The 17819-nt window shown below is 42.7% G+C and overlaps 1 protein-coding gene across 1 annotated transcript in view; it reads right to left on the minus strand.

The window, feature by feature from the left end:
- Window positions 1-1376: 1376 nt before the first annotated feature.
- SIN3A (SIN3 transcription regulator family member A) overlaps window positions 1377-17819 on the minus strand; it is a 44171-nt gene continuing 27728 nt past the window's right edge. Inside the window, exons 16-20 of the mRNA XM_065871004.1 lie at window positions 14247-14420; window positions 9707-9799; window positions 8693-8787; window positions 5011-5218; window positions 1377-2464 (exon numbers count right to left, since the gene is read on the minus strand). Coding sequence (XP_065727076.1) covers window positions 2234-2464; window positions 5011-5218; window positions 8693-8787; window positions 9707-9799; window positions 14247-14420 — 801 coding nt within the window. The 3' untranslated portion in view covers window positions 1377-2233. The remainder of the gene's footprint in view (window positions 2465-5010; window positions 5219-8692; window positions 8788-9706; window positions 9800-14246; window positions 14421-17819) is intronic.

A 17819-nucleotide genomic window follows, 5' to 3' on the forward strand; every position in this document is an offset into this window, starting at 1 on the left:
GGCAGGAGGGATATAAATGCTGTTTGTGAAACCCTGGCTGTCGGTGAAGCTCCCCCACTCCCCCTTCTTTTGGTTGCACTGGTAGGATGGGGTTTTCTCCTCTATTGGCCCTGAAACCCTATCCTGACCTGCAAGCAGCTGCTCTGGGCATAACCCTATGCAGAGACAGCAACAGCTGGGGCTGCCCCTGGTCAGGTCCCATCAGTTCCCCCCCCCCGCCCCCACCCCGGCCGTAATTCCAATTCAACATGGTCTTAAGCAAGCAGAGGTGAGTTATTGCTGGGAAAACCTGAAGATCTTCCCCCCCCAGCCAGTATCACTCCATCTCCCAAGTCAGGCATTGCCCCAACTTCACCAGAGAATCTCCTCCCACAAGGCTCTTTTGCCACCCTACACTTTTGGGCTCTGAGTCTCCTGTAGTTGTCCCATCCCTCCACTGCTCCCCACCACACCCAACAAAAAACTCTAAAATCGGAAAAGTCTACCATGTGTTATGAAAGTCCAGAGCCAAAAAATTTGTGGTTTTGTGGTGGTGATGTTGGGAATTTTTAATTAAAAAGCAAACAAAACCACACAAATCACTGCTGGTTACTTTACAGCTACGATAATGGTTGCTGGAGAAAAATTCACCAGAGTACTGGGAGGGGCTCAGTTGGTCTTTGTTCAGAAAGTCCAGGCTGACCACATATAAAAATCCTAATCAGTCATGTTTAAATATCTGCCAGTTTAAATTTATGTAATTTAAAAAAATATATGTATATATTCCATTTGCAGTTGCTAACGAAATGCATCGAATCTCCCTCCCAGCCCCATTTATACCACACACTCTGTACACACTTCTTTCAAACACTGGTTTGGTATTTAAGCTGTTCACTCCCATTTCCAATAAGGATAAGAAAAAATACAGAAAAGTACAAACTACATAGCTGCACAACTTACCCAAATATAAAATATTTCCAAACAGCTGAAATAAGGGGGGAAAACACGTACTAAAAGAATGAATAATTCTATTTTAAAAATTTAAGATATTTTGATTTGGAACACATACAACTGACTGCTAACTATTTAAAGCAAAATCCTGTTTGTACCGTAGATAAGGAACTGAAGCCAAAATCCCTGCTTCACAGTAGTTCTCTGGTGAGGACAAGGGACTTGGGTTGAGAGTTTATTCCTTAAGTAAGAACCAAGCTTTATTTATTTACAAAAAAAAAAAAAAAAAAAAAAAGTTGGGGCAAGGGGAAGACAAGTTTTACATAAAAGTACTACAACGGTAACTCCCTTTGGTAAAAAGTGTAATAAATGTCTTGTACATCTGTTCATAGGTACTAAATCTGAAGCCACATAGAACTATGGTACACAAGAAGCTAGAGCAGTTATGCTAGCACATCAAAGCATATTTCTTTTAATAAAAAATTGACAGTATGTACATTATTTACAAAAAAAAAAGAAAAACCAAGTTAAAACTGTGTGTGTTGTGTGTGTGTGTGTGTGTGTGTGTGAGTAAAGCTGGTGGATGGCACTAGGGTAGACTAGTAAAGAAGCAGGTACAAAACAGTTCCACGGGAGCTAAAAAGGACGACTGATTTGAACTTGTTGAGGTTGAGAACCAGAGGAGAGAATAACGGGTGGGCAGCAAGGGATTCGTCAGGAATCAAATCCACAAGATGATCAATCCCAAAGCCAAACTGCAGGTCCCAGAGAAAATCTTAATGGGTGATCTAGATGTGCTCAAGTGACCAGGAAAAAAAAAATCCAATACAGTTTTTTTTCCTTTTGGGGGGGAAGAGGAAAGGAGCAGTGACCATCAGAGTTACAATCCATCTAAGCATTGAGTCCTTCCCCAGTCTGTCGGTCAATCCAATCAAGGTGTGAACAGCATCCGGTTCTCTCACTGAAGGTCAGGCCCCAGGAGGCTGCAGTCTTAGCTCTGCTGGTGTGTGCAAGCAAGCTGCATATCCCTGTGCTTGCATGGATTTCTTCCCCTCCAGGGCAGGGTAATGCCCAAAACCCCTGGGAAAAGTTCCAGCTCCGGCTTTGTAAGGTATCCACGTTCCTTATATGTAGCCCACTTGGTGCCAGGTTGCACCAGCCACACACAGATCAGGTGGCCATGTCCCAGAGAGGCCCAGTGAGGCTTGAAAGGCATCTTCCTTGTTTCTTCAGTGTGTGCGAGTACACGTGCCCCCCCCAACACACACACACACCCCTCAAGTTATCTGCTCTGGCTCTGCAGTTATGGGGCTTTGAACACTGTGCCATATTTGACACGGTACTTGTTAATGCTCACAAAGTGCAGGGTCTCTGTGTCACAGGTGGTGGTGCAGGGCACCAGGCCCTCCAGCCCCTCACCCATGAGCCACTTGCTGGTCTCCGCTGCCATTTCACGGGGCACATGCTCCTTGGTCCATTTGTCTACCCAGGCCTGGAACCTCTGATGTAGCCGCTTGCTTACCCGCTCATGGGACTGCAAAATAGAATGAAGAAAAAAACAACCCATGAACTAGGACTAAAAACCTTCAAATACAAAGCCCAATTTTCTCCTAAAGTGCCAGAAGAAAGATGTGGGCTTGTCAGTGCTGATACCACTGATAAGTTTAAAAAAAAAAAAAAAAATTAGGAATCTGTTTAAAGAAAAGAATTGAAAGAGATTAAGAACCTAGAACACATAAGGAGTTGGAATTCATAAAGCTCCCAAAGAAATACCAACACAAGGTCTGGGCAGAACGAGCTCAGTGCTTCTCGATTTTAGCCTCCTGCATCATTATCACGTAGGGGGGCGGGGCAGGGGGTGGGGAGAGAACGACTTGATCAATCTGCAGTTTTAAACCAGCAACCCAGCTGATTCTAACATACCCGGAGTGAGACACTGAGTTGAAGCCGTTAGTCATTTCTGTCAGCATGGCAATCCACTTCTAAGTAAAACAAGGTAAAGGGCTTAAAACCCACTCTCCCTTCCCGCTATTACCCCACCCTGCCCAGCACAGTGCTGGGCATAGCAGATCTTCAGTGGAGGTTTTTGTTCCTACCTATACATCTGGTAAATATTTATTAGTGCCCACAAGCAAGGCAGAGAAGGGGATCCAAAGATAAATTAGGTGTTGCCCAGCTCCCCAAATCATTTGAATCAGAAACATGCAGGCATACAACACACAGCACCATGAGAGAAGTACATTAAAAATCGCCCAAGGGCTTCCCTGGTGGCACAGTGGTTGAGAGTCCGCCTGCCGATGCAGGGGACACGGGTTCGTGCCCCGGTCCGGGAAGATCCCACATGCTGCGGAGCGGCTGGGCCCGTGAGCCATGGCCGCTGAGCCTGTGCGTCTGGAGCCTGTGCTCCGCAACGGGAGAGGCCACAGCAGTGAGAGGCCTGCGTACCGCAAAAAAAAAAAAAAAAAAAAAAATCGCCCAACCTATGGTTCCCACTTGAATGTTCTGTAGTCTTTTCATCTGCCTCCCAAACCTGGTAACCCCTTCCTATTAACAGATGTACCCCTAAACTTCCCATTTACTCAAGCAAAATGAGCAAAGAAACAAAACCAAAAAACAAAAACCACCAGGCATCATCCTTAATGTTCCCCTTTCTCTTAACCTCCCTACATCCAAACATTACCACATCCTGACAGTTATATGTCCAATCTTTTTTTTTTTTTTGGCTGTGCTACGCAGCATATGGGATCCTAGTTCCCTGACCAGGGATTGAACCCACGCCTATTGCATTGGAAGCGTGGAATCTTAACCCCTGGACCACCAGGGAAGTCCCTCCAATCTAATTATAATTCCTCTACAACCCTGGTAGTCTGGGTAGACATCACATCTCATATGAATGAAAGCAGTCTTTCGAGTGGTCTCTGCCCTTCCAACTTGGTGCCCTCACTCGCTCTCATCAGTCTATGTCTTTGTCAACGATGTCTCAATGTACCTCAAACAAAATCCAAACCGCAGCCTATGAGAATAAGTAATGTAGCCTCTGTCCACCCTTCCAACTTCATGCACCCCACTTTCCCTATGGCGCAAGCCACATTGATGTTTTTAGTTTCTTGAAAATGCCAAGTCCTTTCCTCCTTCCCAGCCTTGTGCTTGCTTGCTTCCTTTGCCTAAAAAGTACCAACCCCCAACTCTGCACCAGGTTGGATCCTTGTCATTGTTCAGGCCTCAAGCGTCACCTCTTTAGAGAGGTCTTCCCCAACAAAAGCAGGGCCCTGCCTGCCAGTTACCCTTGATCACTTCACCTAGTTTCTCTCCTTGGTAGTGCACATCATCACACTACCTTATATGCTCTACCTCACGGTTGTAGTCCCAGGGCCTGGCACAATACCTTGGTACATAACTGCACTAGGACTTTCACAATTCAGGTAGCATGAGAAAACAGACAGGATTCATACAAGCAATACTACCTGAAATGTAAATGCTAGGAGTAGCTTCACTGGAAGGTGTGACCAGCTGTTATCAACTGAATCGTGTCCCCACAAATTCATATGTTGAAATCCTAGCTTCCCCCCCGCCAGAATGTGATGTTACTTGGAAATAACGTTGTTGCAGATGTAATTAGTTAAGGTGAGCTCATACTGTCTGTTGTAGGGTGGACCCATAATCCCACATGGCTGGCATTCTTTAAAAGGGGGAAATTTGGACACAGACATGCATTTAGGGAGAATGCCATGTTAAAATGAAGGCAGAAATATGCAAGCCAAGCAATGCCAATGATTGCCAGCAAACCACCAGAGGCTAGGAAAGGCAAGGAATAGTTTTTCCCTCACAGCCCTCAGAAGGTTCAAAGCAACTCTGCCAACACTTCGACCTTGGACTTCCAACCTCTAGAACTGTAGGACAATAAATTTCTGTTGTTTAAGCCACGCAGTCTGTGGGACTTTGTTACGGCATCCTTACTCAACAATTCTCAAATCCAAGAGATTTTCACAAAGGGAGAGAAACAACCAGAAGCCTCTGGGGCAGGCCTGGTCCTGGCGGAGGAGGGAGAAGTGTGGAGAAATTCCAGTTACTGGTTCTCACCTGATGAGCCCGGAGCAAGGCGGTCCTCCGATACATGTAGTCCTCTGACTTGATCACATATACCATCTTATAGGAATTCAGCTTGAATCTACACTCCAGCTTATCCAGGCTATCCGCATTCTCCATGGTCTTCTTGCTGTTCCCTTCCTTCCCTTCCTTTTCCTGCTGTTCTCGACCACGCTGACACTTCCGGATCCGCCGCAGATTCCTACAAAGCAGCAAAGCCCTGCAGGATGAGAGCTCCTCCAGGTGCAGGTTCCCATGGCTGCCCCAAAAGTTTTTTATTTGCCTTCACAGCACGTATCACAATTTTAATTACATACATTTTTTAAATGTCCAGTGGTTTTATTGTTTAAAAAAATTTTTTTTCAACTGCAGAGATACAAAGAATAAAAAGAAATTGCCAACTACCCCCTACCCCAATTCTCGAAATCCCACTTGCCTTGCCACAGGTAGCCACTGTTAGCAGTTTTCATTTAAAATCTTCTAGGTCTCTCTCAATTTTTCACTTAATGTCATGAAGATTTTTTCATTTCACTACAGATAGATTTGTGTCATTCTCTTTAACTGCTACAGAGGAATGTGTCTTAATTGAACAATTCCTTAACAGGAATTAATCAGGTCCTTCATCTGAACCACAGAGCACAGAAAATTACTTAAATGTCTATTTTTTTCAATTCTCCCACAGATGGTACATAACTAGTGCTATTCTACACATCTAGGAAAGAAGATAATTCACATCAGTGGATGCCTTGGCAGGCTTAATTCCCTCCAACACAAGCAGAGAAAGGTTGTCAGCTAGACAGTTCTACTGTTTCCTACACTTTGCTATTAAAAACATTGCTTCAGGGCTTCCCTGGTGGCACAGTGGTTGAGAGTCTGCCTGCCGATTCAGGGGACGTGGGTTCGTGCCCCGGTCCAGGAAGATCCCACATGCCGCGGAGCGGCTGGGCCCATAAGCCATGGCCGCTGAGCCTGCGCGTCCGGAGCCTGTGCTCCGCAACGGGAGAGGCCACAACAGTGAGAGGCCCGCGTACCGCAAAAAAAAAAAAAAAAGTGACTGATGAGGTCGACGGCAATATTAATAAATGTGGTGTTTTGGGGGGGCTGGGTGGGGGGTGGGAATACTGTAAAATGAAGACATGTCAACATTTGGTAGGTCTGCATAACTTAGTGCACTAAAATGTTCCAAATAACCAACTGCCTGAAGTTATAAAACCATGCATAAAAAAATTCAAAGTATAAGATAAACCAATGGATTCTGACATAACCAATGAAAAGTTCACTGATACTGCAACTAACCTTTAAGAAACTACTACTTGGACAGTTCTGCTGTCATATCAAAGAATATCCATAATTATCTGAAAGGATATGGAAATACTACTTTTTTCAGCTACATTTTTCAGTAAGGCCAGATTTTCTTCACGTATTTTGACGAAACAAAATAGTGCAACAGAATGAATGTAGAAGCAGATATGAGAATCCAGCTGTTCTTCTATTAAGCCAGACATGAAACAGATTTACAAAAATGTAAAGCAATGCCACTCTTCACTAATCTGTTGTTTTGAAGTAGCTTTTCATTAAAATATTACTTATGATAACACAGAATGCATTTAGCATTGTTTTTAATGAATTCATAAACATAGTAAACATTTTTCAGTTTTAATTTCTAATGTGGTAAATATTACTAGATATAATCCATATAAACAAAAGTTTTTTTGGTGTATTCAATCTCTAAGACTGTAAGGGATCTTAAGGACAAAAAGACTGAGAAAGAACCTCAGCTGTAATAGCTGTAAGGCAAATTATTAAAAATTAAAGTTCCAGGGTAAAGGTCCTATATATTTTAACTGCTCTGATCCTGGAATGACTGTATCAACATTTCCCCCCACAGTAAATCAAAGTGCCTCCCCTCTTCCCCACACGCTCCATAACAAAGATTACAAATCTTTTTAAGAATTTTGCCAATCTGTTGAGAAATATACAATGTTATGTTTCATAAGCATGGAGGGACTTCCCTCGTGGCGCAGTGGTTAAGAATCCACCTGCCAATGCAGGGGACACAGGTTTGAGCCCTGGTCCGGGAAGATCCCATGCGCTGCGGAGCGGCTAAGCCCGTGCGCCACAACTACTGAGTCTGTGCTCTAGAGCCCGTGAGCCACAACCACTGAGCCTGCATGCCACAACTACTGAAGCCCACGTGCCTAGAGTCCGTGCTCCACAAGAGAAGCCACTGCCATGAGAAGCCCACACACAACGAAGAGCAGCCCCCGCTTGCCACAACTAGAGAAAGCCCGTGCGCAGCAACAAAGACCCAACGCAGCCAAAAATAAATAAATAAAATAAATAAATAAATAAATAAAGCATGGAGACTAAATCTGTTTTGTTAAGAAAGGGGCCTGGCACAGAGCAGCTGCTTGAAGTCTGTTAAATGACTCAGTGAATGGAAGAAGCTGGCAGGGCCCTTCTGTTCTCACCCCTTTCCATATTCCAATTAGGACTAAGTCTAATAATACTGGGATAATACCTTTCTGGGAATGTAAGACATGAGATTTCAATTCGCAAAATTTGGGGAAGGAAGAAAGCCAATCTACTACAGCAAAACCTATTTTCTACTTCTGAAACTCTGTCTTCATCCTCAGACAGAGGTCCAGCATACAACTTGCCCATATATGGGGAGGAAATTTTTTTTTTTTTTTTTTTCGGTACGCGGGCCTCTCACTGTTGTGGCCTCTCTGTTGCGGAGCACAGGCTCCAGATGCGCAGGCTCAGCGGCCACGGCTCACAGGCCCAGTTGCTCCACGGCATGTGGGATCTTCCTGGTCCGGGGCACGAACCCGCGTCCCCTGCATCGGCAGGCAGACTCTCAACCACTGCGCCACCAGGGAAGCCCAGGAAATTTTTTAAATTCCGTGAAGAGAGTTAACATAGCAGGCCTAAGACTGCTATCCTTTGAAAACTGTGCTTACAAGGTTGTCCCTTGGCTGGGTTCTGGCATCTTGGATTTTGGGAGAGTTTCCCCCATTCCCTGAATGATAAGAGTGCCTCACTGTACCTAAACTGTACAAAATAAATGGTTTATGCTGAAAACCTGCTTTCCTTCTGGAAGTCTGGAATTTTGGTACAAGCTAGGCAGAGGGTGCCTGCAGGAGTAGCACCCAATAAAACCCCCAGTACCAAGTCTCCAATGAGCTTCTCTGGTAGGCAGCATCTCAAACATATTGTCATAATTTGCTGCTGGAGGAATGAGGAGTGTACTTGTGCCTCCAGTGGAAGTCACAGCCCCTTAGAAGCTTGCGCCTGGCATCCTCTGATTTTGTCACAGGCACCTTCTCCCTTTGCTGATGTAGCTTTGTATCCTCTCGCTACAGTAAACCATCACTGTGGGTATGCCTACATGCTGAGTCCTTGAGTCTTCCAAGTGAATCATCAAACCCTGGAGACTCTGACACACATTCCTGAAGGGAAGTTACTACTGACTCCTAAAACTCTTGTCTCCCTGATGCTCTGGCACGTGCTCCAGGTAAGCTCATGGTGTAAAACCATACAAACCTTGAATTAGCATCCTCAGTAGACAGAACAACAGAATAAGTGAAAACCAAGAAACTGAGAGTCATCTAACTCCTCGTTCCTGGACCGTGCCTTAGTGTTATGCTGCCGATACATGAGCTGGTTCACTCACCGTGGGAGAAACACTGGTTTCCGTGCCAGGTGCTCACGAAGCTCAGGAGAGGTAGTATCAGAATTCATGTATCGCTCCACATAGTCTGACCAGCGCTAGGATTGTAAACACAAAATGGGGGTGGGGGAGAGAGCACAAAAACTGAACTCCAACCTCATCAGGTTGTCTAGCAAATTCTATGACTAAAATGTCTGAAATATTTAAATACAAGATCAAAAAAATCTCTTTCCATAATGACATGCTTGTTACTTGGTATTAAAACACAGCTTAAAAATATCTGTGAGAATGCAAAACCTAAAGTTTCTCTGAGATACTTAACAGTTACCAGAAGTCATAACTGGTTAGAAGCTGGCTCACTGACAAGTTTTATTTCCCTACAGAGGGTTTTGTTAAAGAACAAAATGTATAGTGGCAAATGTTTGAAAATCAGTATCTTTCACATCAAAATCTAAATTTCTGGCATCTCTTTTAAAAAAAATTTAAGATTTGGCAACCACGAGCCAATATTCCCATAAAACAACAGTCTCCTCCCCTCCATATGCCCTCAGCACCATACATACATGTGGCTTGCATTTCTCATTAATATTACCTGCTAGACCCAACTATGATAACCAACTCACTCTGTCTACCCCGTGGGGTTGAGAACTCCTGGCTCCATCTATCCCAATAAAAAGTAAACATGACACAAAGGGTCAAGATGATACTGGGCAGATGGCACCTCATTTGTTCTTTCTTGTGCTTTAGGAGAAAAACAAGAAAGCTGCCAACCATGAGACTTCCTCAGAGGAGAGGGCTTTCCTGAAAGCTAGATGAGACTGCCATCAATCCTAAATATCTTACCACCAGGCAGTCCTTTTCTTCAGCTGAAGATATGGCTGAAATGACCTGTACTTAAGCGTCAGGTCCTGACCCTTAAACAGGCTAACGCTGGCTAGGCTTCTAGAAGACACTCACTGGGCAGACTCTCAGAACATGACATACTCTCTCCAGTTTCTGCAGTATACTCATCCATACCTCTGCTTCTACAGGGTCATCCGAGTTCTCCTCTTCCGTGTCCAAAAGCTCGATGGTCAGCTGAACCTGGCCTTGGCTCTGAATGAACATAAGCTGCAAATAAGAAACCTGAATGTAAACAAAAGACCATCTCCAAAGCTGTAAATAGATTCTCAAGGGTTGAGAGGTGGGGAGGCAATAAAGTTATAAAAAAATTTTTTTGCTCCAAATGAAGAGACGAGGAAGATAACTCAAAAGCTTAGCAGGTGATAAAAAGGCAAAGGTCCAATCTTGCTACCAGCAAAATGAAATGTTAGAGCAAGAAGCACCATTTCATGTTTCTTACTTCTCGAATTAGCTAAAACAGTAATCAATATCAGAAAGAGTGCTCAAAAGTCAGAACCATAAAATGTCAATGCCATTTCACTCGATAATCCCATTTATGGGACTTGATACAAAGATGTAAACAAGCCTACAGTGTTTAAAAAGAAAAGGAAACTTCTCATACCAAAGTGAAATGGAAAACATCAAACAGAAAACAGCAATCACATTTCCACCACAATAAAGACTACCCAAGAAATCACACATACCATGAGGTAAGTAACACAAAACATCAACATAAGAAGTGATCTGCTGCAATGGTACCAATCATATTTGAAGCTGAGTTCTGCTAATACTATTTGTGTGATCTTTTTAAAAAATTCATATTTAAAAGCAGTACACTGATAGAGGCAAAACCACGTCACATTTTGCACAAAAGAAGTATCAAATGGTGATGGCACACAGATCTCCCCTTTTGGAATCCCAGGATTCTCAATGCCCTTATCCTAAGGGCTGGCTGCAGACCAGATCACTATAGGAATCACATGGTGAAGATTAGCGATTAGAAGAAAGCTTGAGAATCATTTATTTCAACGTTCTTCATTTTACATAGGGAAAAACCTAAAATTCAGAAAGTTCTGATTTCTCAAGGCCACACAGCTAGTCAGTAAGCAAACAGGACCAGAAACCAGTTCTGGTTCACAGTTCTTCTGGAGAAGAAGAATTCCTATTTGCTAATAAAATTTAAAAAGTAACAAGAACATAACATACACACATACAAACATAGTTACTTCCAAAATAGATTTGAAAAAAACTGCTCCTAGGAGTTTGCTAAACCCCCCTGGATTTAGGATGAATAACCTAGAGTGTCAAGATTTGTCCCACTGCTGTAAAGAAACCACTCTTCAAAGTAATATTGAGAAGACAAGTCTCTTCTACATGCCTAAAACTGAACTCAATTTCATCCCAACAGGCTCCTCGCCTGTCTGACACCTGTCTTGTTAGGTCCTTTACCATGTGTTCACCCCAACTCTCTGACCTCTGCAACCACTCTCCAAGTCTTGACTAACTTTATTATTAGATTGCCCACATCCATCACCCAAATTTGGTAACTGCCTCCAGTTGTAAACATGACTCTGATTCCTCCCCTCCTCCTTACTCAGTGTTACTAATCTTCCTGAAAGCTCAAATCCAGTGGAATATTTAGTCCTTAAAAATGCTTCACTGCTCGCCAACCACAACAAAATTCATACCTTTTCCTTAGTTATGGCTGTGAAGATCCTCTACCATTTGGACGCCCCCACCTCCTCTCCATGCCTCCTCTGCCAATCTCCTAGGCTTCATTCAACTAACACATAGTCACTGAATGTTTGCCATTTATTAGGCAGAGGCACACGCAGAAGAGAACATGGTTCCTTGCTTGGAGGAGCTCAATTTAGTGAAGGAAAAGGGATACAAATAGCTATATTTACATTACAACAAAATAACTACGAAGGTACTACTCTAGAAACATGCGCAATATGTTATCCCCCCTCAGTGAGATGAGAAAGATTTCACTTCACCGAAGTGACACTCAGCTGAGCACTGAAGGACAGGACATAGAGGAAGACCAATCAATTTCAGAGAAATCATGACAAAGAAAATCATATCTGAAAAAGTACATAAAAAGAACTACAGGGCTTCCCTCGTGGCGCAGTGGTTGAGAGTCCGCCTGCCGATGCAGGGGACATGGGTTCGTGCCCTAGTCCAAGAAGATCCCACATGCTGTGGAGCGGCTGGGCCCGTGAGCCATGGCCGCTGAGCCTGCGTGTCCGGAGCCTGTGCTCCGCAACGGGAGAGGCCACAACAGTGAGAGGCCCGCGTACTGCAAAAAAAAAAAACAAAAAAAAAAACTACAACCCCTCTCCCCCGCAAAAGGTGAAGGATACGAGTAGGCAATACACAGAAGAGAAAAACAGGAAACAGTAGCAAACAGGGAAATGTGAATTAAAATATTTTACTAATCATCTAACTGGCAAAAGTAAGTGTGATAATACTAAGTGTTGACTAAGAATGGGGAAATAAATGCTCTTATCAAAGTGCACACTGGTATAGCCAGTCATTTTGGAGAGTGAAATGGGAATATCCATTAAAGTTTAAATTTTAAAATATGCATACCATTTAACCTAGTAATTTCATTTCTCTGCCTCTACCCTAAACAAACACTACCACGTGCACGCAAGGATACAAATACAACAAAATGCGGTTCAATGAAGCACTGTTTGAGATAGTAAAAAATGGAAATAGTTTAAAACGTTTACCCACGAGGCAATGATTTTTTTAAAAACTATGGTACAGGGAATTCCCCGGCAGTCCAGTGGTTAAGGACCTGGCGCTTTCACTGCTGGGGGCCCAGGTTCCACCCCTGGTGGGGGAACTAATATCCCACAGGCCATGTGGCATAGCCAAACAAAAAAACCCCCAAAACAAACAAATAAAAAACCCCACAAAAAACTATGGTACATTCATACTATTATGTATGACACAGCAGTTGAAAAAATGAGCTGGATCTATGTAAACCAAAATAGAGCAAATTCTAAGACATTAAGTAAAAAAAAAAAAAAGCCAGATGTAAAATACGCTATCTAATCCAATCTAAATCTAATCATTAATTTCTATATAAACATCTATGTGTCAATATATGCAAATGCACAGAAAAGGGTCTGAATGGATACACAGAGAGCTAAACTTGCCTGATTTTTAAAAAGCACCGTAGAATATGCATAGAAAAAAAATGAAGGGAGAGGAGGCGGGAGGTGGGGCTGGGCAGAGGATTTGAAGGGCTGCTTATTCTTAGCTTAATGCTAATACTGTGGACTTTTATTCTCTATGTAAACATCTGAAAGAAAAAGGTCACTGTGATGACACGATTTTCCTGGTTACCAAAGCCTTCTGTTCCTGCTATTCCCTCTGCTATTCTGACAACTATTCTTATCTACAGGGTGAGTCTACCCATTCCTTCATAGGCCCTCACCACACAATTTAATACACTGTTAACTCACTGTAGATGGGGATGATAATTCTGTCCACCATGAAAGTAAACACCCACTAAACTCATAATAAACATTTATAGATTTAAAACTCTGAAAGGCTTAGGAAATCTCTTCTGTAGTGGGAAAGTCCTCGGATAGTAGAACATCAGATCTGTGACTGAACTAGAAAACTCATTTCCAGGTCTTTGATTCTAAATTAAGCCAACAGTACAGGTGATAGATCAGAAACTAAAGAAATAGCTGAAAATAGAAGTGAACAATTTGAGGGTCAGATCATTAAAGTACATAGAACATGCCCACCAAGGTCAAACTTTTATTTAGCTTAGCTCTCTCTGCTAGGCCAACTACAAACCTTATTCTGGGCCACCTAAACCTGTCCTTACATTAATACATACAGGCTTTGTTCAACTATACACGTTTATTACATAGATGCAATCATAACACACATAATTTTGTGTCCTTTATCTGTTTCAGTATTTTTATAATTTATAATTAACTTTTAAGAGCTGCAAAATATGCCATCCAGCATTCACACAATAGGCTGCCATTAACCATTCCCGTAAAGGGTTGGACACCTAGACTGTTTCCAGCTATTTGCTTTTCTAATTAGCTATTACAATGGTGGAAAACTGGAAACAACCTAAATGTCCAACTAGACAGGCATAATTTTCTATAAAATTAAATATCAAATAGTCATAAAAAGATGCTGAAGACCCAGAGGTGTTGCTAATTGAGCGAAATAAGTTCCAGAACATTTTGCCCAGTATAATCTTTTTCAAAATATATATTAGCATAGAAAAGTTTAGAAATGTCATCAATGATTATTTCTGGGAAGAACTGTAGGTGACTAGTTTTTCTTTTCTCTGCATTTCCTATCTTTTCTACAACGACCATGGATTACACTTCTAAACAGTAATATTTACGAAGCATTTAATACTCAAATGTTCAGCGAAGAAGAATACAAAATTATAAAAATCATATGTAAGAGCTAATTTTTTTAAAAGGCAAGAAACAGACTACCCACAAGAGACTTTACTTTTCCATGTTTTTTTGCATTTCTTCCAGTGAGTTCACAGGCTCTCCAAGGAGGTCTAGGAGTGGAATCACTGGGTCAAAGTACCCTGGTATGGCTTTGACTTCTGGTGGAGAGAGCCCCAACAGCTCACACTGTCGTCAGCATGGTCCCTGACTACCTGAGTACCTCTCACCTTAAAGCAATTCTCATCTGACATGAGCTGCTCAGCCTTCCGCTGATATGTTGACTCCAGGAGGCTCCTTGAGGTCTGTGTATTCAGCTGGCCTCCAGTGGCCCCATTATTGTTTTCCGCCAGGTACAGGTCAGTCACTTGTACACAGATCTCATCACTCACGATGTGCTGCAGCTGGAATCAAGCAAAGGCAAGTCATCAGGGAACCAAAAATATAGTTCTCCCTGTCATACACTCAGCCTCCCTTTGGTGGTTCCAATCACTCAGCTCAAAAAGGTTTTTCCAGGGCCTCCCTGGTGGCGCAGTGGTTGAGAGTCTGCCTGCCGATGCAGGGCATACGGGTTCATGCCCCGGTCCGGGAAGATCCCACATGCCGCGGAGCGGCTGGGCCCGTGAGCCATGGCCGATGAGCCTGCGCGTCCAGAGCCCGTGCTCTGCAACGGGAGAGGCCACAACAGTGAGAGGCCCGCGTACCGCAAAAAGAAAAAAAAAAAGGGTTTTCTGGTTGATCATTTTAGAACATTAATCATACAAAACCACTATCTTATTTTCTTGGAGAATAACCAAGCCAAAATCTTCAACCGTATCTCTGGTCCATGAATAAAATGTTCATATATATTTAAAAGCAAAACCATAAGCAACTCAGGTTAATGTGCTGCTTATTTAAAGTTCTAAGGAACTTAAGAAAAAAAATTTTTTTTTTTTTTTTAAGAAAAATTTTTTTACATGAAAGAAAATTTCCATGGCTTCCTAATTTTATGGCACTTCTTTACCATTTACAATTTCCTTTCATACGTATTCTCAGTTGATCCACACAACTACCCTGGGAAGCAGGCTGGAGAAGGGTACCCTACTATATTGATATATGAGACAAATTTACATGTTAGATAAGAAAACTCATGTGTGCTAAGGTGAGGAGACGGACTTCGGAGAACCATGAAAGCAAGATCCATGTCTACATTCACAGCCCTAGTACAAAGTCTGAAACTCAACAGGCACTGAGGAAGCTGTTACTGAATTAATCTATCATGGGTGCTCAGCTGAAGGAGCCGAGTTAGGACTAATATTTCTAACACACCCCCTATTTTTCCACATCTGATAATAAAAGTATAGTATTTTAAACTGTAGGTAAATTAACTCATTTTCAACACAGGTCAATCACGACTGACTACTGGTAACTTCTGAAACTATCTTATTAAATTATCTGATGACTACAAAGTTGAATCTTTCAGAGATTCTATTCTCATAGGTCATGACGATATATCTACTGTGAAATAAAAATTCTCTCAGATGAAACTTTACCCATTAAAATACCAGAGAATGTGAAAAAGAGATACAAGAAAGCAAAATGTTAATTGCAGTATCAATTTGTCTATTTTACTTTAAAATTCTCATAACCACTAAGCCATTCTATTTTTAGGAAGATACACTCTTTTTGAAGTGCTAGTAACTATGACAACTACTTATTTTTAACATTTAAAAAACTCTTAAGTGACAAGTATGTGTATTTGTAGATAAATGGACAAGGTGCAAGGTCAGAAGGGTGAGTGACCTGATGGTGGCAGAAAGGCCAGCAACTGGAGGTGGTTAAATTACAATTAGTCTATACAATGGCTTTTAATGTGACCATTAAAATAATGCTTATGATAACTTGATAATACGGGCAAAGGCTTAAAATACAGTGTTTAAGAGAGAAAAAAAGCAGTGCATGTCCAAAGCATGGTCTCTATCGTGTAGATACTTCTTTATACCTTCCTGTAAAAGGAGACCACGTCACCGACTCCCTATCCACACCCTCTCCTTGGATATCTGGCCCCTTCTAGTCTTTGGAAAGGGCAGCATTACAAATCCAGGGACAACTAGGCAACTCTCATCCCCACACTAGGCTGGTTAGATTCTCTCTCCTGCTAAATTGAAATGACACCATGAGTGTGTCTGGTAGACTTTTTACAGAGGAGCACCTGGATGGAAAGGTTGGTAATGCCAGGGCCAGAGGCACTGCCGTGGCAAGTGAAAGCCTCAGGTGCTGGAGAAGCCTTGAATACGGGCTGAGTGTTCATCTGAAGAGAGAAGCATGAGGATGGGGGAGATGTCCAGAAAGGAGGCATGCAGGAGAGGGAAAAAAAAACCTCCCCAGTCTAACCCCTAGATGGTCTGGCCATATTTTGAGTCCCACACCAGATGTCTGTGAGACTGCCTATTGTATTCTTAAGACAAACCCCTCTTAAACTAGTCTAGAAAAGTAAGATAAATATATGGTTTGACCTTGAAATATATGTTCCACCTCCAGTCAGCAATGAACGCTGGGAGAACAGCAAAGGAGATAAGGAGAATAAGAAATGTTATACCTCCAATTCAGGAGTTAAGCTGAGGAGCATAAATGTATTTTAAAAACAATGGATTCAGATTTCTGGATAAAACCTGTCTCCATAAAAAAAGATCAGACCTTACGTATTATTGACTCAAAATCATAACCAGGTGCTTCTAGTAAATGGACTAATTATATCTATTTAAAAAACCAACCTTGGGGGCTTCCCTGGTGGCGCAGTGGTTGAGAGTCCGCCTGCCGATGCAGGGGACACGGGTTCGTGCCCCGGTCTGGGAAGATCCCACATGCCTCAGAGCGGCTGGGCCCGTGAGCCATGGCCGCTAAGCCTGCGTGTCCGGAGCCTGTGCTCCGCAACGGGAGAGGCCACAACGGTGAGAGGCCCGCGTACAGCAAAAAATCCCCAAAAACAAACAAACAAAAAACCAACCTTGGGCTTATAAAAAAATAAATAAGCTTGTTGTATTAGATTTTTAAAGTTGTGCTGGTAGTATGAAAGACTTTACTTCTAGCTGTAGCAACAGCAAACTTGTAAACAGAAACATAAGCACATGGTAACTGAAGTCTTTTATGTAAACCTAGGGGACATTAACAGGCATTAATCTCTCAAAAATTATGACCATAGCTGATTGTATACATGTAAAGATTTCTGTCCATCACCATTAAGACCCCTTAAGGGACGGCCTAATAACCACTTCAACTTTCAGCTCTCTGCCTGACAACTTTTGTGAAGATGCCAAGATTCAGTTATGTGAAGCAACATTCCTTGACTCTCAGCAGATCCTGTGAGAGGGGTGCAGAGCCATGCATCCTTCTAAATTCAAGGTAAAAGCATGAGTACGTTGCAAAGGATTCCATATTTTATCCGAGGAAAACACTGAACAAGCTTTTCTTTCAATAGTAGTGGTGTGGACTCTAGAATTAGAATTGTCTTTTTAAAAGTTTTCACTCTGGGCTTCCCCGGTGGCGCAGTGGTTGAGAGTCCGCCTGCCGATGCAGGGGACACGGGTTTGTGCCCCGGTCCGGGAAGATCCCACGTGCCGCGGAGCGGCTGCGCCCGTGAGCCATGGCCGCTGAGACTGCGCGTCCGGAGCCTGTGCTCCGCAACAGGAGAGGCCACAACAGTGAGAGCCCGCGTACCGCCAAAAAAAAAAAAAAAAAAAGTTTTCACTTTAAAGAAAGTGGTGCACTATCAACAGACTCTGATCCCTTCAAAAGTTCAGAACTAAAGGCAAAGGAATGGAAAC

The sequence above is a fragment of the Phocoena phocoena genome, chromosome 2 (assembly GCF_963924675.1).
Source record: "Phocoena phocoena chromosome 2, mPhoPho1.1, whole genome shotgun sequence".
NCBI classification, from domain to species: domain Eukaryota; kingdom Metazoa; phylum Chordata; class Mammalia; order Artiodactyla; family Phocoenidae; genus Phocoena; species Phocoena phocoena.